Source organism: Lagopus leucura, unplaced genomic scaffold (assembly GCF_019238085.1).
Source record: "Lagopus leucura isolate 7727_CA_CO unplaced genomic scaffold, USGS_WTPT01 Super-Scaffold_100012, whole genome shotgun sequence".
NCBI classification, from domain to species: domain Eukaryota; kingdom Metazoa; phylum Chordata; class Aves; order Galliformes; family Phasianidae; genus Lagopus; species Lagopus leucura.
This window is the reverse complement of record NW_024962267.1, coordinates 9,359,675-9,373,757: the sequence shown is the minus strand read 5'-3', so window position 1 is coordinate 9,373,757 and position 14,083 is coordinate 9,359,675. Positions and strand designations below refer to the sequence as shown.

The following is a 14,083-nucleotide window of genomic DNA, read 5'->3' as shown; positions in this document are numbered from 1 at the left end:
GCGAGCTTTCTGCCTTAAATGCATTGCTGTGTTTGATGGGTGCTGGCAGTGAACACTGCTTGACTGCTTGTTTGCAACCAGCAAACAGCACAGGGTGCCACCACTGCCTCTCCAGCCTGTCAGGGGCAGGGCTGCTGATGAGGCAGGTACAGGCTATGGTGCGAGGCCTGATGCCCAGGGAGCTGCTGGAGGGGCACAGTGCTATTTTGGGAGCCCACATGAGGGCTAGTGGCTGTAGGCTGTGGGTGGGACATCCAGCCCCAGTCCTTGGTGCTCAGGAGTACCTGGCAGGTTCAGGGTGGCAGGAGGGGTCTTCAGAGGGAGAGGTAAGAGATGCTCTGCTTAGATTCACGGAATCACCAAGATTGGAAAAGACCTCTAAGGTTGCCTATTCCAGCTGTCTGCCTATCACCAATATTGCCCACTAAACCATGTTCCTTAGTACAGTGTCTCCACAGCTCTTGAACACCTCCAGGGATGGTGACTCCACCATCCCCCTGGGCAGTCTGTTCCAGTGTCTGGCCACTCTTTTGGAGAATAAATTCTTTCTAATAACCAACCTGAACTCTTCTGGCACGACTTGAGGCCATTTCTTCTAGTCTTGTCACTAGTTATGCAGAAGCAGAGGCCAATCCCCACCTTGCCACAACCTCCTTTCGGGGAACTGTGGATGGCAATAATTTCTCCTTCAGCCTCCTCCAGATCGCAAAATTCTGGTTCCCTCAGCCACTCCTCGTAAGACTTGTGCTCCAGACCTTTCACAGCTTTTGTTGCTTGCACCTGCTGCCAATTAATTAATTACGCATTTACTCATTAGTGCAGCCCCATGGCTCCCCCTCACTGCCAAGCCCCCAGCTGTCCAGAGAGCAAGTCATTATTTGAGAAAACTTTCCATTAAAACAGAAGGCAAAGAGATAGCTAGAAAGAGAAGGGGGAGAGCCACGAGGAGGGTGTGTATGAGATTGCAGTCAGAGGACCTGCAGGATGTGCAGGAGTGCCTGAACCCCTCTGAGCAGGTTGAGGATGGTGACAGTGCTGTTCTCAGCCTGCTGTGCTGCTGATTGCTCCTATGCCACTCCCAGGCCCTGGCCTGAGCTGGAGCTGCAGCACAGTGGAAATGTCCCTTGGTGCCTCACCTCCTCCCCATCCGCTCTTGCTGTGGCCTGTGCTGGGTAGCTCGGTGGATACTGCACTCCTCTGCCTGGCTCCTGTCCTTCCTGTGTGTGCCTGCTATATTGCCCAGCTGTTACCTGCTGCTCTGCTCCTTGTGCTAGAGGAGGCACATCTCCAGCCAAACTGATTTACAGGACAGGTGTGACATGATTGAGTCACTTATCTGCCAGCTGCATCCTGCTCCCTGACAGCCACCCCCCAGGTAATGATTGTAACACTGGTGCTTTATTCTAGGTGAGGGAAGAGCTGTCAAGGCTGCAGCTATATGGCCATCTTCATCTCAGCTGCCAGCTGCCCTTCATTGCTTAAAGAGCCTCTTTAATGAGCATGCTTCTGGAGGGGGAGAGGTGAGGGCAGCAAGGTTTCACTTGTTCTGGAGGTCTCTGGGGCTTGACGGATTGGTTCCCATCTACCAGGGCTGGTAGATAAGATAGATACGTACTTCATGATGCAGGTTCTGTCCCACAGCTCCTCCAGCCAGCCTGTGGCCTCCAACACCAGCCTCTGTAGGGTGCATGAGCTGGAAAGCCCCTCAGGCTGCAGGAAGGAGGCAGGGATGGATCAGCTGCCTTGCCTGCTTTGTGCTGCCCCAGCTTAGCGTGCAGTCCATGCCACAACCTACATGAACATCTGACAGAAACAGCAGCCTCCATGCCAGGGAGGAGAGGCTATGTTGGAGAGGGAGAAGGCAAGTGTGCGCAGTCTGCAATAGCCCTGACACTCCTGTGTCACTGCAGGCGACAGGCCACCTGGAGCCATTTACCTCCAGCTTTGCTGCTGTGTCCCTGAGGCATCTGGCTGGTCAAAGACCTCTCAGTTCAGCTTTCTTCTCATTGTTCTTCCATAAACAAAAAAGCCACTGAAACATAATCTCTACCATAATGTTTATTAAATAGTAATTTTAAAAGGTTTTTATACAAATCATATAAACACAGTTTGATTTTTTCTTTTTTTTTTTTTTTTTTTTTTTCTTTTTTTTACACCGAAGAATCACAGTAAAAGCTCTTTAAGTCCATAAGTCCTGGCTCAGCCAGTGAACAGTCAAATACCTTGAACTGCAAACCTTGGAGAAGTTCCATTCCTGCATACAATTTCTTAATGGTTTAATTCCCATGCTCAGCCCCGGCACCTTCCCATGAAATGAAATCACTTGGCACTACAGCCTGCCTGCTAGCAACACGTCCTTGCCTTCAGAAAGGTGTGGAGGTCATGGCCCATTTCAGCAAAGGCATTAACACTAATTTCTTTTTTTTCCTTTTCTGAATTTCAAAAGGGAATTGTGATCAGCAAATCAAATATATTTGCAGAGGAGGATGCAATGAGTTGAATGCACTGACGACCTTATTTTTTCCCTGTTGAAGTTACAATCAAACACAGTTTTCTGTAGTAGAACAGTAAAGCACCCAGCAGAGGTAAGTGAGGTATCGGCTTTGCAGCATTATCAGCCTGCTCCTGCCCTGCAAGCACACACGTGTGGTCCCAGCACAGCCTGCCAGGGCCAGCAGTGCTCTCCTGCCCCAGGTAAGAGACACAGCAACACGAGTCCCACGGAATAAGTCACATACACAATACATACAGAGAATCCACGTGCGTGTGCAAACACACTATTTCTGAATATATGTATATACGAACTCTCTCTGTACGCCTACTAGACACCATAACGATATCTTTTTAATTATATATTTTCACCTATTGTTTGCCTAAGTTGACTTTTCTACTGTATGGTCCTTTTCCATTCATCCTTCCCCTGTCCTGTGATTCAAAGGGGACAAAGCCATCAAGCAGCAGCAGTCCAGCTTTGAAATGGTCTGGTACATTTCCTCCTACTGCCCGTGTTCTTTTTGTATAGCAAAGCAACACCTTTGAGGAACTTGTACATGAAGAAAGCCAGAAGAAATAAGGTGACTCGAGAGGAGAATCTGAGACGGGTTCTGCTGTTCCCGTTGGGCACACAGCATGAATTGAAAAAATGAAGGGCCGCATGTGTCTGTGTGTGCGTGTATGAAACGTGGATGTCTGGCTGATACAGCTGTTGCATCTGCTGCACCAGAAACATGTGCATACTTCTAGCAGTGGGCAAGTCTTTCTTCCCTTTTTTCCCCTAAAAACTTGTCTGACAGAGCTTTTCATGAAACAGGGACAAATGTTTCTATTCCCACTGCAGCGAGGAGCAGCTGTGGCACTGTCCGTGTTCCTCCCCACTCCAGATGCTGCTCGACTCCCTGAACACCTGGCCTGCTGTAGGATGTGCATGCAGGGGCTGTGCAAGCTGAGCTTCACACCACATTGCACCTACAGCGCTCTGTGGTAATGCGAGAAAATCCATCCCCAGCCCAAAACATTATACCAGGCAAAATGTAAAACCAGGACATTTCCAAAGAGCTCCTGAACAAACAAACCCAGCGTGCGGAGAAATTTTTCCCTTATGCATGTGCAAGCTAACACAGGCAATCTATCTGTACTAAACCAGGACTGAAGGCATTGGTTTGGGGCTCAGCATCTGAACCTTCTTGCTCCCTTAGCTTGTTTTCCTAGCACACCTCTCCCACGGCACAGTGGTGTGGGAGGTGACAATGCAGCCAGACCACTTTAAAGCATTGGGCACGTTCAACCAGGCTGTGCCCAGCGGCGAGCCGTGCAGGACAGTGTTTTGTGGGGAAGGATGAAGACCTCACTTGTTTGATACAGCACTGATCATCAGATGGAGGAAAAACACTTCTTCTAAGGCACTTGTTTAAACTAAGACAAGACACAGCTCAGAAATAAAACTTCAGGTTTTTGCTACTGACCAGGAACGGTGCCACTCTGAAGGGGATGAGAAGATGGCAGCAATTTGGTCCCTACGTGCTGGCAGTGCCAGCTCACGCCCCGCAGCCCTGGGGAACAGAGGGCACGCAGCCAGGCTCCCCGGGGCAGCAGGTACAGCTCTGGCCTACATCACACTTTGTCCTCCCTCCTGGGCTTGGCTGGGAGCTCTCAGCACCATGCCTTGCATCCAGGCCCTGGCCAAGGGGCTTCCAAATACCCAAGTGCAGGGAACTGGCAGACTCTGTCTTTTGTTGCTGCAATTTTCTCATTACAGCAAAAAAGGAAAAAAAGAAAAAAGGAGGGGGGGGAAGAAAAAGGGCAGGATCAAGAGGGGTGGGAAATTCAAAGAAAGGCCTTCCTGATGAAGGCCTCAGCTGTTTCAATCCAATATTTGGATTTAATAAATGGCTCTTATTCACAAATCACTTTAAGGCTCTTCAGCTTCTCTCGAAGAGGTGCTTCTACACATAGGGTTCCTTTCTATTTTATTTCTTAATGACTTAGAAAGCGCTGTTGTTACCACAAACACCAAGCCCAGCATCCCATCTCTCCCCCCTGCCAGGACAAGGAAAACGAAAGGTAACAACAGGCTTCCACGTGCAGGACTGGAAACCACAGCTGCCTGGGTTTTATATGAAGTGCACAAATCCCTATAGCCAAAATAACAACTGGACAGGGTCTAAAATGGATAGGATCGCTGTGTGCGTGCATCATTCCTAAAGATAGGGCTGAAGAAAGCCCTCAGCTTTCTCAGCAGCTCACGAGAGAAAGGAAGTGGAAAATAACAACTGACAATTAGTTTCTCACATCCAAAAGGTAAACCAGCCTCCCTTGCCACATCACATCAGCAGACAATGAAGATGAACCAACAAACAAGGGTCTTAATGCCCCTCACCCAGCACAGTCCGGTTCACTGGGCTGCCCACTCGGTTCCGGTGGAGCTTCCGGCAGGAGCTGACAGTGGGAGCAGCACCCCCCCCTCACTCCTCCCATGCCGCTCGGTTCCCGTTATGGCATTCAGTTCCCACAGAAAACAGCAAATAAAGTAACCCCCCCGCCAGCCCATCTCACCGGGCACAACGCCAAGGGTGGTCCCACAGGGCACCCATCAGGCTTCCGAGCAGCACTTCTGGTGGTTCATCTTGACCTTGTGCTTGATACCGTCGTACAGCTCAAAATTGTAGTTCTCCAGCGTGGTGGAGCTCCGTGAGGACAGCCCTGCGTACGAGCACGTGCAGTAGAGCAGAAGACCAGCACAGATGGCTCCGAGAAGGACGCCGAGGGAGCTCATCGCTATGATGGTCACCAGGATGGGATCCAGGCTGTAGAGCCAGCTTTTTTCTTTGTCCAGCTTCGAGTTTCCTGGAGAGTTAGTAGAGAACAGGGTGTCGTTCTTATCCGATCCAAAGTAATCTGCAGTGGAATGGGTACTTATTATCCAGCGATCACTCTTTTCTCCATCTTAAAGCATTTCTTACTTGGAGTTGTTATGGCCTCACAACACCTCCCTGTGAATATATCTCACGCAGGTTTCTCTAACCTAGGTCCAGAACTACTGTGAAGCATCTAATTACCAAGAAAGCTAAGCATCCCAATTCCCTCCTACACCTGTGGCTATGTTAATGTCATGCTAGCATTTTACACCCACTGAAACTCTGGCCCTTCAAGCGCCACTGAGTTCAGAATTATGGCAACAGCCTGTCACGGATCCCAGACTTAATTTTCTCCATTTACAAGTCAAAATGCCACACAAGCAGCAATTAATGCTTGAAAGATCAGTTCCACTTGTCCTAACACAAATACAATATATTGACTTTGCAAGGTTGCTTGCTACTGAAGAAGGAAAACAAGAAAAGAAAACTAATGTCTTTGTCCAGACACTAAGCCACCACTTCAGTGTATATTCTCAAGCTCCTAAACCTCATTAAAGACGAGGTTTGTGAGAAACTGTAAGCAGCTGATACTGAAAGACAAGCTCCCCCAGATAAACTATCCATGTGGCATCTTGATACCAACCAGTATCATCGCTGTCTTCCAAATCTTGCTCAGGGATCAGGAAATCATCCTTCATTCTTGGGAAGTTCACTAGAACAACAAAATGGGAAGCACTGTTTGTTTAAGGAGGCCTTTTGGAGGCACTGCCACCAGACACTGGACTAAGTGAGTGAAGAAAACAATAGCTTAACTACTGCAAGGTTCTTCCTCTTTCTCTGTTGGCCAAAGTCAACAAACACACACACACTCAAGAGAACAGAATCTTCCCACTACATCACATTTCACGACCACCAGATGACCAGCTTTTAAAAAGAAAAAAGTAGAATGAAAAGCAAAGAAACCAGATAATCTGAATAGCACTAAAATATTGTCATTGCTGTCTACGTAATGGCTATAATTCACTGTTAGCGTGCTCAAGAGTATTATCCTTGTAACTCTGAATAGGATCATACTGCCTATCATTACTTGCCACTAACGTTAGACCCATTTAGCCCACTCTACTTTTCATGTTTCCCCATACATCTCACAGGACTCATAGCTCCAATGAGGCAGTTTCTCTCTGTGTTTCAGATAAATTCGTAACAATTTGAGGAAGTCATATATCACCATAGTATGTTTTAATGCAAAAGCTGGTTGAAATGGGAGCATGGCAAATGGGTGTCCGTATCTAGGCATTTATGTTAACATCTCTCTGATCCAAATTCCTTTTAGTGATGCCATTTCTTTCTGTTGTTCAGCACGGATTAAGCATTAGTAACCAAATGCCCAGGATGTAATCTCAGCAGAAGGGTGGCTGTTTTTTGTTTTCTTTGTGTGTGTGCATAGTCTTCTCAGCATTCTCTCTAAGTATAGCAACCGCATTTCATTTTCAGTTTTCCAAAAGAAAACATCTCTTCATTTTGATCTGCTTAGATTTCTCAAAGCTGGCTATAACTCAGGGTGCTCAGCTGAGGCAGGACCTTCAGCAGGTCAGGAATGCCAAAAACCAGGGACTGCTAGAAAGCAGTAGGATTCACATCCTTGAAATAATTGTGGTTGAAAACCAAGGATATTTTATGTCTTGCACAGAAACAGCAAGAACAATTTTATGAGGTTATTTAAAAGCAACCAAGACCAAAGAATATAACTTGTCCCTAAAGGCTCAATGTGTGATGAAATTATTTGAAACCATGTAGAATATTATTTGCACATATTGCACAGAGGTTAAGGACTGGAAAAAGCCTCCTGAATCATCAACTCCACTTCTGCTATCACAGAGAATGCTGTGGGGCAGCCCCTGCTAGCAATATTGCAAGGTTCACCTAGAGCAGGGCAGCTCTGCTGAGAGCTGTGCTGCCCAAATCCCCCTTGCTGTCAGGAGCCTTGGTGGTCATCCTGTTTCCAATTCAATTTGACAGCATCTCATGCTGGAGGGGAAAATGCACCACACCCACTGAGCCACATACTATTTAACCCCTGTCCCAAGAGTTCCCTGCCCGAGAAGTCTGATACCTTAACTTGTGTTGGTATAACTCTAGAAGCCGTGGCAAGCAGCAGCACCCAGGGCATGTGAGTGGCTCCCCACTGGAGACTGACAGCAGAAATTCCGTGTGCTGGGAGCTTCCATACTTGCAGAGTTGTCTTGTGCCCACCTCACTCAAAGAATTAAAGGATTTCTTTGAATTTTCCAGATAACCTGGCAACGGGAACACACACACCAGAACTGCCCCTCCCGGTGTTGAGCTGCACATCACGCGAGTCACGGAATTAAGGCAACCCGAGGCTGCTGGTAGGTAGCTGAGGAAATACAGGTGTACAAGACATTCTGTATGTCTTTGCTTTAGCAGTGAGTTCACATGGTTTCTCAGCACTTCCAGAGCTGACAGCCCCAGATGGCAACATCTCAGGGCTGGGAGAACTGCCTGAGGGCCTCTTGCAAACATTTAGAGCCGAACATGTGGAAAATAACTTGCAAAGCAGAACACACACAAAGCTGTCTGCTCTCTGGTCCTCAGCCGGAGGACAAGCTGCGGCGTTCTGCCCTCCCGCTGTCACCCACACAACCCACAAGACTGCAGGTTATGTGAATGAACAGAGGTGGAAGCGGGGACACGGGCCACCAGGGGGGCCATGTACAGGGGAGCAGTGTTGGAAGCCTTCTGCTCTTCTGTATTCTAGCTCCCCTACATTTTGTCTGAGAATGCGCTAGCAATTTGGTGCTCTTTTATTTCCCAGGATAGTATTGAGGGAAAGGCCAGAAAAAATAAAGTATCAGTTAATCAACGCTTTCGAAAGAACACTGATTCTTCAAGCCTGAAAGAAAGGAGCACTGGGAAAACTTGAAAAAAGAGAATGCTTATACAAAAAAGCCAGCTCTGAATCTGTTTGCTCTCCCTGCAATTTTCTCAATTCCCTCTGCTAATATGACTCCAATTTCTGCTTAAAAGACATCTTCCTCCTCACTGTTACTCCCTTCTCCTCAGGCTGGTGGCAGAGTCTCGTCACGCGCTCCGCACACTGCAATACTGCTATTGGATGGCAGTTGTGTCACGCAGGGCTTTACATTGGCCCTGGAACAACTCGGCCTGTCTTTTTCCGTGCTGGGGTTTCTGGAGTCATTAACAAAATCAGATCTGGCTGCGGGGCTGTCTGGGAACTGGAGCCGGTGGTTGCAGCACCGATCCTATTGGAGATGATTTTCTGTCACAGAAAACAGCCTGCTATTTGTCATTAATTAGGATCCTTTGTGACAAATCTCAGACATATTGTCACAAGGGGAGCAGACCATGAAAGCTGACTCCCCGGCGTGCAGTTCCTAGGAAAGCCCAGCAAGATACAGGGCAGAATGGGGTAAGCATATATTGCCCCATGCTGGGGAGAGCATCCTTCCTACAAGGCAACTTCCAGGCATAATTTACTTGGCTTTTAAATGTAGGGAGACAAAATGAAAAAAATACACTGGAGAAAGGTAGGTGAGATTGCAAAGGGTACCAGTGTGTAGCCAAGAGAAGGGGTTTCTCCTCAGCAAAAGGCAGGAGCCGAATAGAGCTTAGCACCCAGCCCTTTGTGCTAAAAAGCTGATGTTAGTGACATTGCTGCAAGCAGCCAGATGCAGAGAAAAGGATGCAGTCGGTTGGATTTGAGAGCACCATCAGCTAAAAGGCTAATTTATGGGACCTGAAAAACGAAGATGAGATTCTAATCAAAGAGAAGGAGCATCTTAAGTACCATGCTGCCGTAAGCTCGCATGTGGGGAGAGAATCAGTGTTTGCAGAGATTCAGGCTCACATCCCTGAACATGGCAGCAACAGTGTGGGTCAAGCAGGACCAAGGAGCTCTGCACATTGGGCAAGGCTGCAGCATCCCAGTGACACACACTGCATGCATGATCCCCAAACCCTGTGCCAGCTCTTCTTGTTTTGCTTTTTCCTTCTTGACTGATTTTTGTCTGGTTTAACCCCAGGCACCAAGTGCTGCCTCCTGCAGGGTTCCTGCATCCTCAGACAGAGCTCTCCCTATCACCATGTGGCCAGAAAGCACTGCTGCTGCTAGCCCAGGCACAGACTTGAGCATCACACTCTTCTCTCTCTGCTCCCTTTCAGCCCTTTTCTCTCCGCAGCCACGGTGTGGTTCCAACTCACGTCACTTTGCTTTGACACAGCAAAGCAGCCACCGGGGCCTTGCCTTGACACAGCTGCGTCTCGGTGCTGCTGCATGCTGGGCAGGCAGCAGCGGGTGTATGTGCCTGGTTGGGCAAAACCCGCTCTTTGGATCCTGGCCGCTCCACCTCCAGTTGAAAATCTGCCTCGTTTCTCTCACCCCACCCCTCCAGGAACACAGAACGTTTTTAGTTTACAAAACTCTCTGCCAAATTCCAAATTGAAAGAGTGCTTTGGCTAGAGATCAGCATTAAAGAAAGCAAACAAGAAACCTCTCCGCTGGCCCTACATCCCTCTGCAGTGCGGGAAATGCTGGACCTTATCCTCAGCACCTCATCTTGGGGCACTGAGATGCCCTGTAGGCACCTCGTGCTCAGAGGAGATGGCAAAGCATGGTGGGGCAGGCAAAGACCCACTTAAGCTGGTGGCATGAAGCTGGGCTGCGTCCTTGCTGTAGAAGCAGCTTTCAGTCAGTCCCACACACCAAGAAGCACACCTCACCTTGCAGGCTGCGGGCAGCTCTGGGTGCCAAGCCCAGACCCCTGCGTGCCTGAAGCTGCCTGCTGAGGAAATTGCACCCCAGCCTCATTAACTTGCATGTATTTTTCTAAACAAAGCGGGCTAATTTTAGCTGCTTTTCCTCCTGCACTGTGCTGCAGTCTGAGCAGCACCCAGCTCCCCGGTCAATCTGGTTGTGGTGTACAGAAGGAATAATTAAACCCTGAACGATTCCTCCCTTTTCTTCTGTTTACTTAACAGATTTTTTCCCTCCTTGCTGGGAAGCCAGCAGCCATTCTCTCCCTCCCTGTTTTTTGCATGTGCATATTTGTTTTGAATTTTGCTTGGACAGCCACTGAAGTGTATGAAATGCAAATTACAAGTGCATGGACTTTGCTGTACAATAAGAGCAAGAAAACAAAACAAAAAAACCAACAAAAAAAACCCCACAAAACAACGCAAGACCAAAAAAACCAAAAAGCCTGCATGGGTCCTCAGCTTGCTTCTGTTTGAACAGCCAAAGTGAGAGATCACATCTGAATCATTTTTCTGCTGATGGCCTGAATTCTGAGTAAAGTCAGGAAGTTTCACCGCAATGCTAAGTTCAGTGCCAGGATAGAGTACGAGACAAGGAAAATACATGCAGGAGGGAAAGAATAACCTCTCAAACTGGCAGCAAACAGATTTCACATGAAATGTGATGCTGCTGCCTGCTCTGCAGGGGCAAAAGGTGCTCCTCAAGACGGGAAGGCATGCTCAGCAAAGGCTGAGCACTGTGCCAGAGGGTGGGCACCCAGCCTGCTCCTGCACAGCCTGACATGTGGAGGCCCAAAAGAATTTTATGGAAGAAGAATGCAGTGCGATCACTGTTAGTTTTGGTAACAGCCTGCCCGCTGATCACAGTGCCAGGGGCTGAGTGCAAGGCTTGGTGGCCCAGCAGCGCTTTCCACCGCACCCTGCAATGTCCTTCCTGTTTCTGGAGCCCTCCAAGACGCAGCATATCACAGTGAGCAGCCAATAACGAGCAGCGCTAGCTAAATCCCCAAACAACACTAAGTGCTGGGCTGGCCGCCCAAGGCTCCCACCAAGGCTGTGACCAGTGTAACGGATCTACAGGCCACGCTGATGGCCCGATCCTCAGAGCAGAGGCAGCTATGCGCAGCTCCCAGCGCACGGACAGACATGTAACCTGCAGCACCGTATCACCAGCAGCTCTTGTTAGCAGAGAAAGAAGAAGGAAGAGAAAAACAGATATTTGTATAAAAATATCATAATTTTATTACATTCCACACAATACACCTTCAAAGAGTTTCAAATTTCCACAAGATATTTTTCACACACAGGCAACTGGGCAACGCTGGGGATGTCACGGCTCTAGGAGCGGGGAGAATGGGGAGTAAAAACCTCGAAGTGACCTGGTTTGTCTTTGGTGATTTGAGCTTTAAAGACAGGGTGCCACATTCTCCTCTCTGACACACTGACGCACGCTTGCTAAAGCCCATGGGGAGAAGCCGCTCAACTGCTCTGCCCTGAAGAGATGAGGCTTGTGGGGAAGGACCTGGCCCCAGTGGCCCCATGCTGCCCTGCTCCAGAAGCCGGCGGAGGGCTTCTGCTGAAGCCTACCCGAGGTGGCACCAGGGGTCAAATGAGTTGTGTGACCCCATTGACAGGACGCACAGTGCCCAGCCACAGCAGGGCCAAAGCGCACAGCACTGTTGTTTCCATACATCTACTGCAAGATGCCCCAGAGCGCCAGGACACGGAGGGGCTATGCCTGCATCAGCATTGTGTAATATTCACGGGCAAGGAGGGGTGGGGAGTGCTGACAAGTTTAGGAGGGTGGAGGGAATCTGGTCACTCACAACAAATGAACACAAACAAGAGGGAGAAACTTGCTCACTGGAGGTACATTTTTTGCCTGTAAATGGATTAGAGTTAACGACCCAAACCGCTTTTGCATGTCATCGCTCAGTAATTTATATAAGGCATTTCCACGACAATTTGCTGGGCTATCCAGCAATCAGAGGCTCCCTCCAGCTGCCTGGGTTAACACGGCAGCAACAGTCGGGCCCTGCATGCCACTCTGGGCTCTGCTCGCTAGATGCTACTGATGCTTTAAAAAGCCGAACAATAGCAAACACAAACCTAATCGACATTCTAGAATGTCAACTGGCAGTTTTTATGATTCAGCAGCTATGAACTGAGCAAAGGAAAATCCAAACCCGAAACCCAGAAAGTGGAATTGTACTTGTCCTTTCAATGTGTCAAGCAGAAAGACAAGGAGGAGCCTTCTCCCCCTTCCCTGTGTAAAATCAAAACTGGTAGCACCCAGAGCGAGGGTACTTAGAAAATTAATAAACCTCCAACTCTCAAGAAACTATAGTATTTAGCATCCACCTTAGACCTGCTGAAGTCTATGTGTTGCCCTAAGGCTGGCTTTAACAGATACAAACCAAACATTCATTATGAGCTTCTCTGATATAAGGCAACTTTAAAAAGATTCACTTGTGGATGGGGAAGAGTCTCCCCCGCTTTCCAACAATGGCTGTGTTATTGTGTTGGCTGTAGAAAGAACAAGATGGAGAGATCTTGCCATCTGGACATCTATGATCCTCTCTGGATTCTTCCAGCCATCTGAGGTGGACATTCCTACTGTCCAGCCTGGTCTTTTTTTCTTTTTTTTTGCACCCAAGACATTAACGCTATCAAACAGGAGACCCAGCCAAAGCTAGATAAGGCAACAAAAAAGCACTGCTCTCTTCCCCAAGTAAACAGATCTGGGTTTAACCACAAATGTGTCCCAGACCTTCCAAAGGGAGGAGGGAAGGGGGGGGTGGTGAATAAAATAAAATAAAATTTAAAAACAAACAAACAAACACAAAAAGCATTCCCTGTGCAAGTAGAAGCAATAATAAGCAAAATAAAAAGAGGCTGTTTCTAAATATACATTCAGTCAGTCAGGCACACACATGCTGCCATGCACACTCACACACAGACTGCACACACGCTTCCAGGCTCGCCATCAAGTTCCCTTGCAGGTTGCCCACTGGGAAGAGAAAAGAAACAAACCAAACAAGCCTACCAACAAAAAAACACTCCCTGGCCAACCAAACCAAACCAAAAACCCCACCCGACACCCCAGCAGTCCTTGACAAGGAATAGAAAGGAGCATTCACTTCTGAAGTGAAGGGGCGGTGTGTCTCTTCTGGTGATCCAAGATGCAGCATTAGTTAAAGTTTGTAAAAGATTCGGGAAGGGCTGGGGACAGAGGGGGGGGGTGGAGATGTCTAAGAGTTCACACATATGTTAGGTAAGGAAAAAAGTGCAAAACTGAGGCAACATATCGGAAGTCTTATTTTCTGTCTGTCTGTTTCGTGTTTTGTTTGCTCTCTCGTTCCCGTTCGGCTCTCAGCAGCGTGAGCTGGGGTCTTGCTCTAGTTTTATGGTTAGGGTGGGCTCCACAGCCACAGGGGCCCCGTTGGCATAGTGGGAGGTTTTGTAGGTGATGGAGTGATCGCTCTTCTTGGCCGCATAGCGGAACCGGTGGTAGTGGAGCACAAGAGCCAGCGCGACGGAGACCAGCACCACAACAGCACCTCCGGCGGCAATAACGTAATACCAGTAGGCTGGGATGGGCTGCACTGACACCGTGTCCACTGTGGGCTCGGTCCCTGGCAGGAGGGTTGCCCCTGGGGAGGAGACACAGAACAGGGTTGCTAGGTGGGAGGCATGCAGACGCACAAACAAACACACATGCTTGCAAAGTACAGTGCCGAGTGACACCGGGGCCCAGGGCAGCTCCAGGTACGGGACACACTCCTGCAGGGAGCTGCTTGCACTCATCGAGCTGCGTGTTAACATGCCTCTCTCTTTCCGTTTAATTAAGCAGGCTGCCTGGCTTGCAATGCGAATTCCATATGTATGCTATTATTACTATTATTTCTGGCATCAACAAATATTTTTTTCCCCTC

The 14,083-nt window shown here is 48.5% G+C and overlaps 1 protein-coding gene across 6 annotated transcripts in view; it reads right to left on the bottom strand.

The window, feature by feature from the left end:
- Positions 1-2,049: 2,049 nt before the first annotated feature.
- Positions 2,050-14,083, bottom strand: part of NRP2 (neuropilin 2) — an 80,431-nt gene continuing 68,397 nt past the window's right edge. For 2 of the 6 annotated variants that reach the window (XM_042874221.1, XM_042874222.1), the window contains exons 16-17: positions 5,998-6,066; positions 2,050-5,394 (exon numbers count right to left, since the gene is read on the bottom strand). In XM_042874221.1, coding sequence (XP_042730155.1) covers positions 5,090-5,394; positions 5,998-6,066 — 374 coding nt within the window. In that variant the 3' untranslated portion in view covers positions 2,050-5,089. Of the gene's footprint in view, positions 5,395-5,997; positions 6,067-11,366; positions 13,802-14,083 lie in introns of those variants that run through there. The other 4 variants (XM_042874223.1, XM_042874224.1, XM_042874226.1 and 1 more) reach the window with 2 other exon arrangements.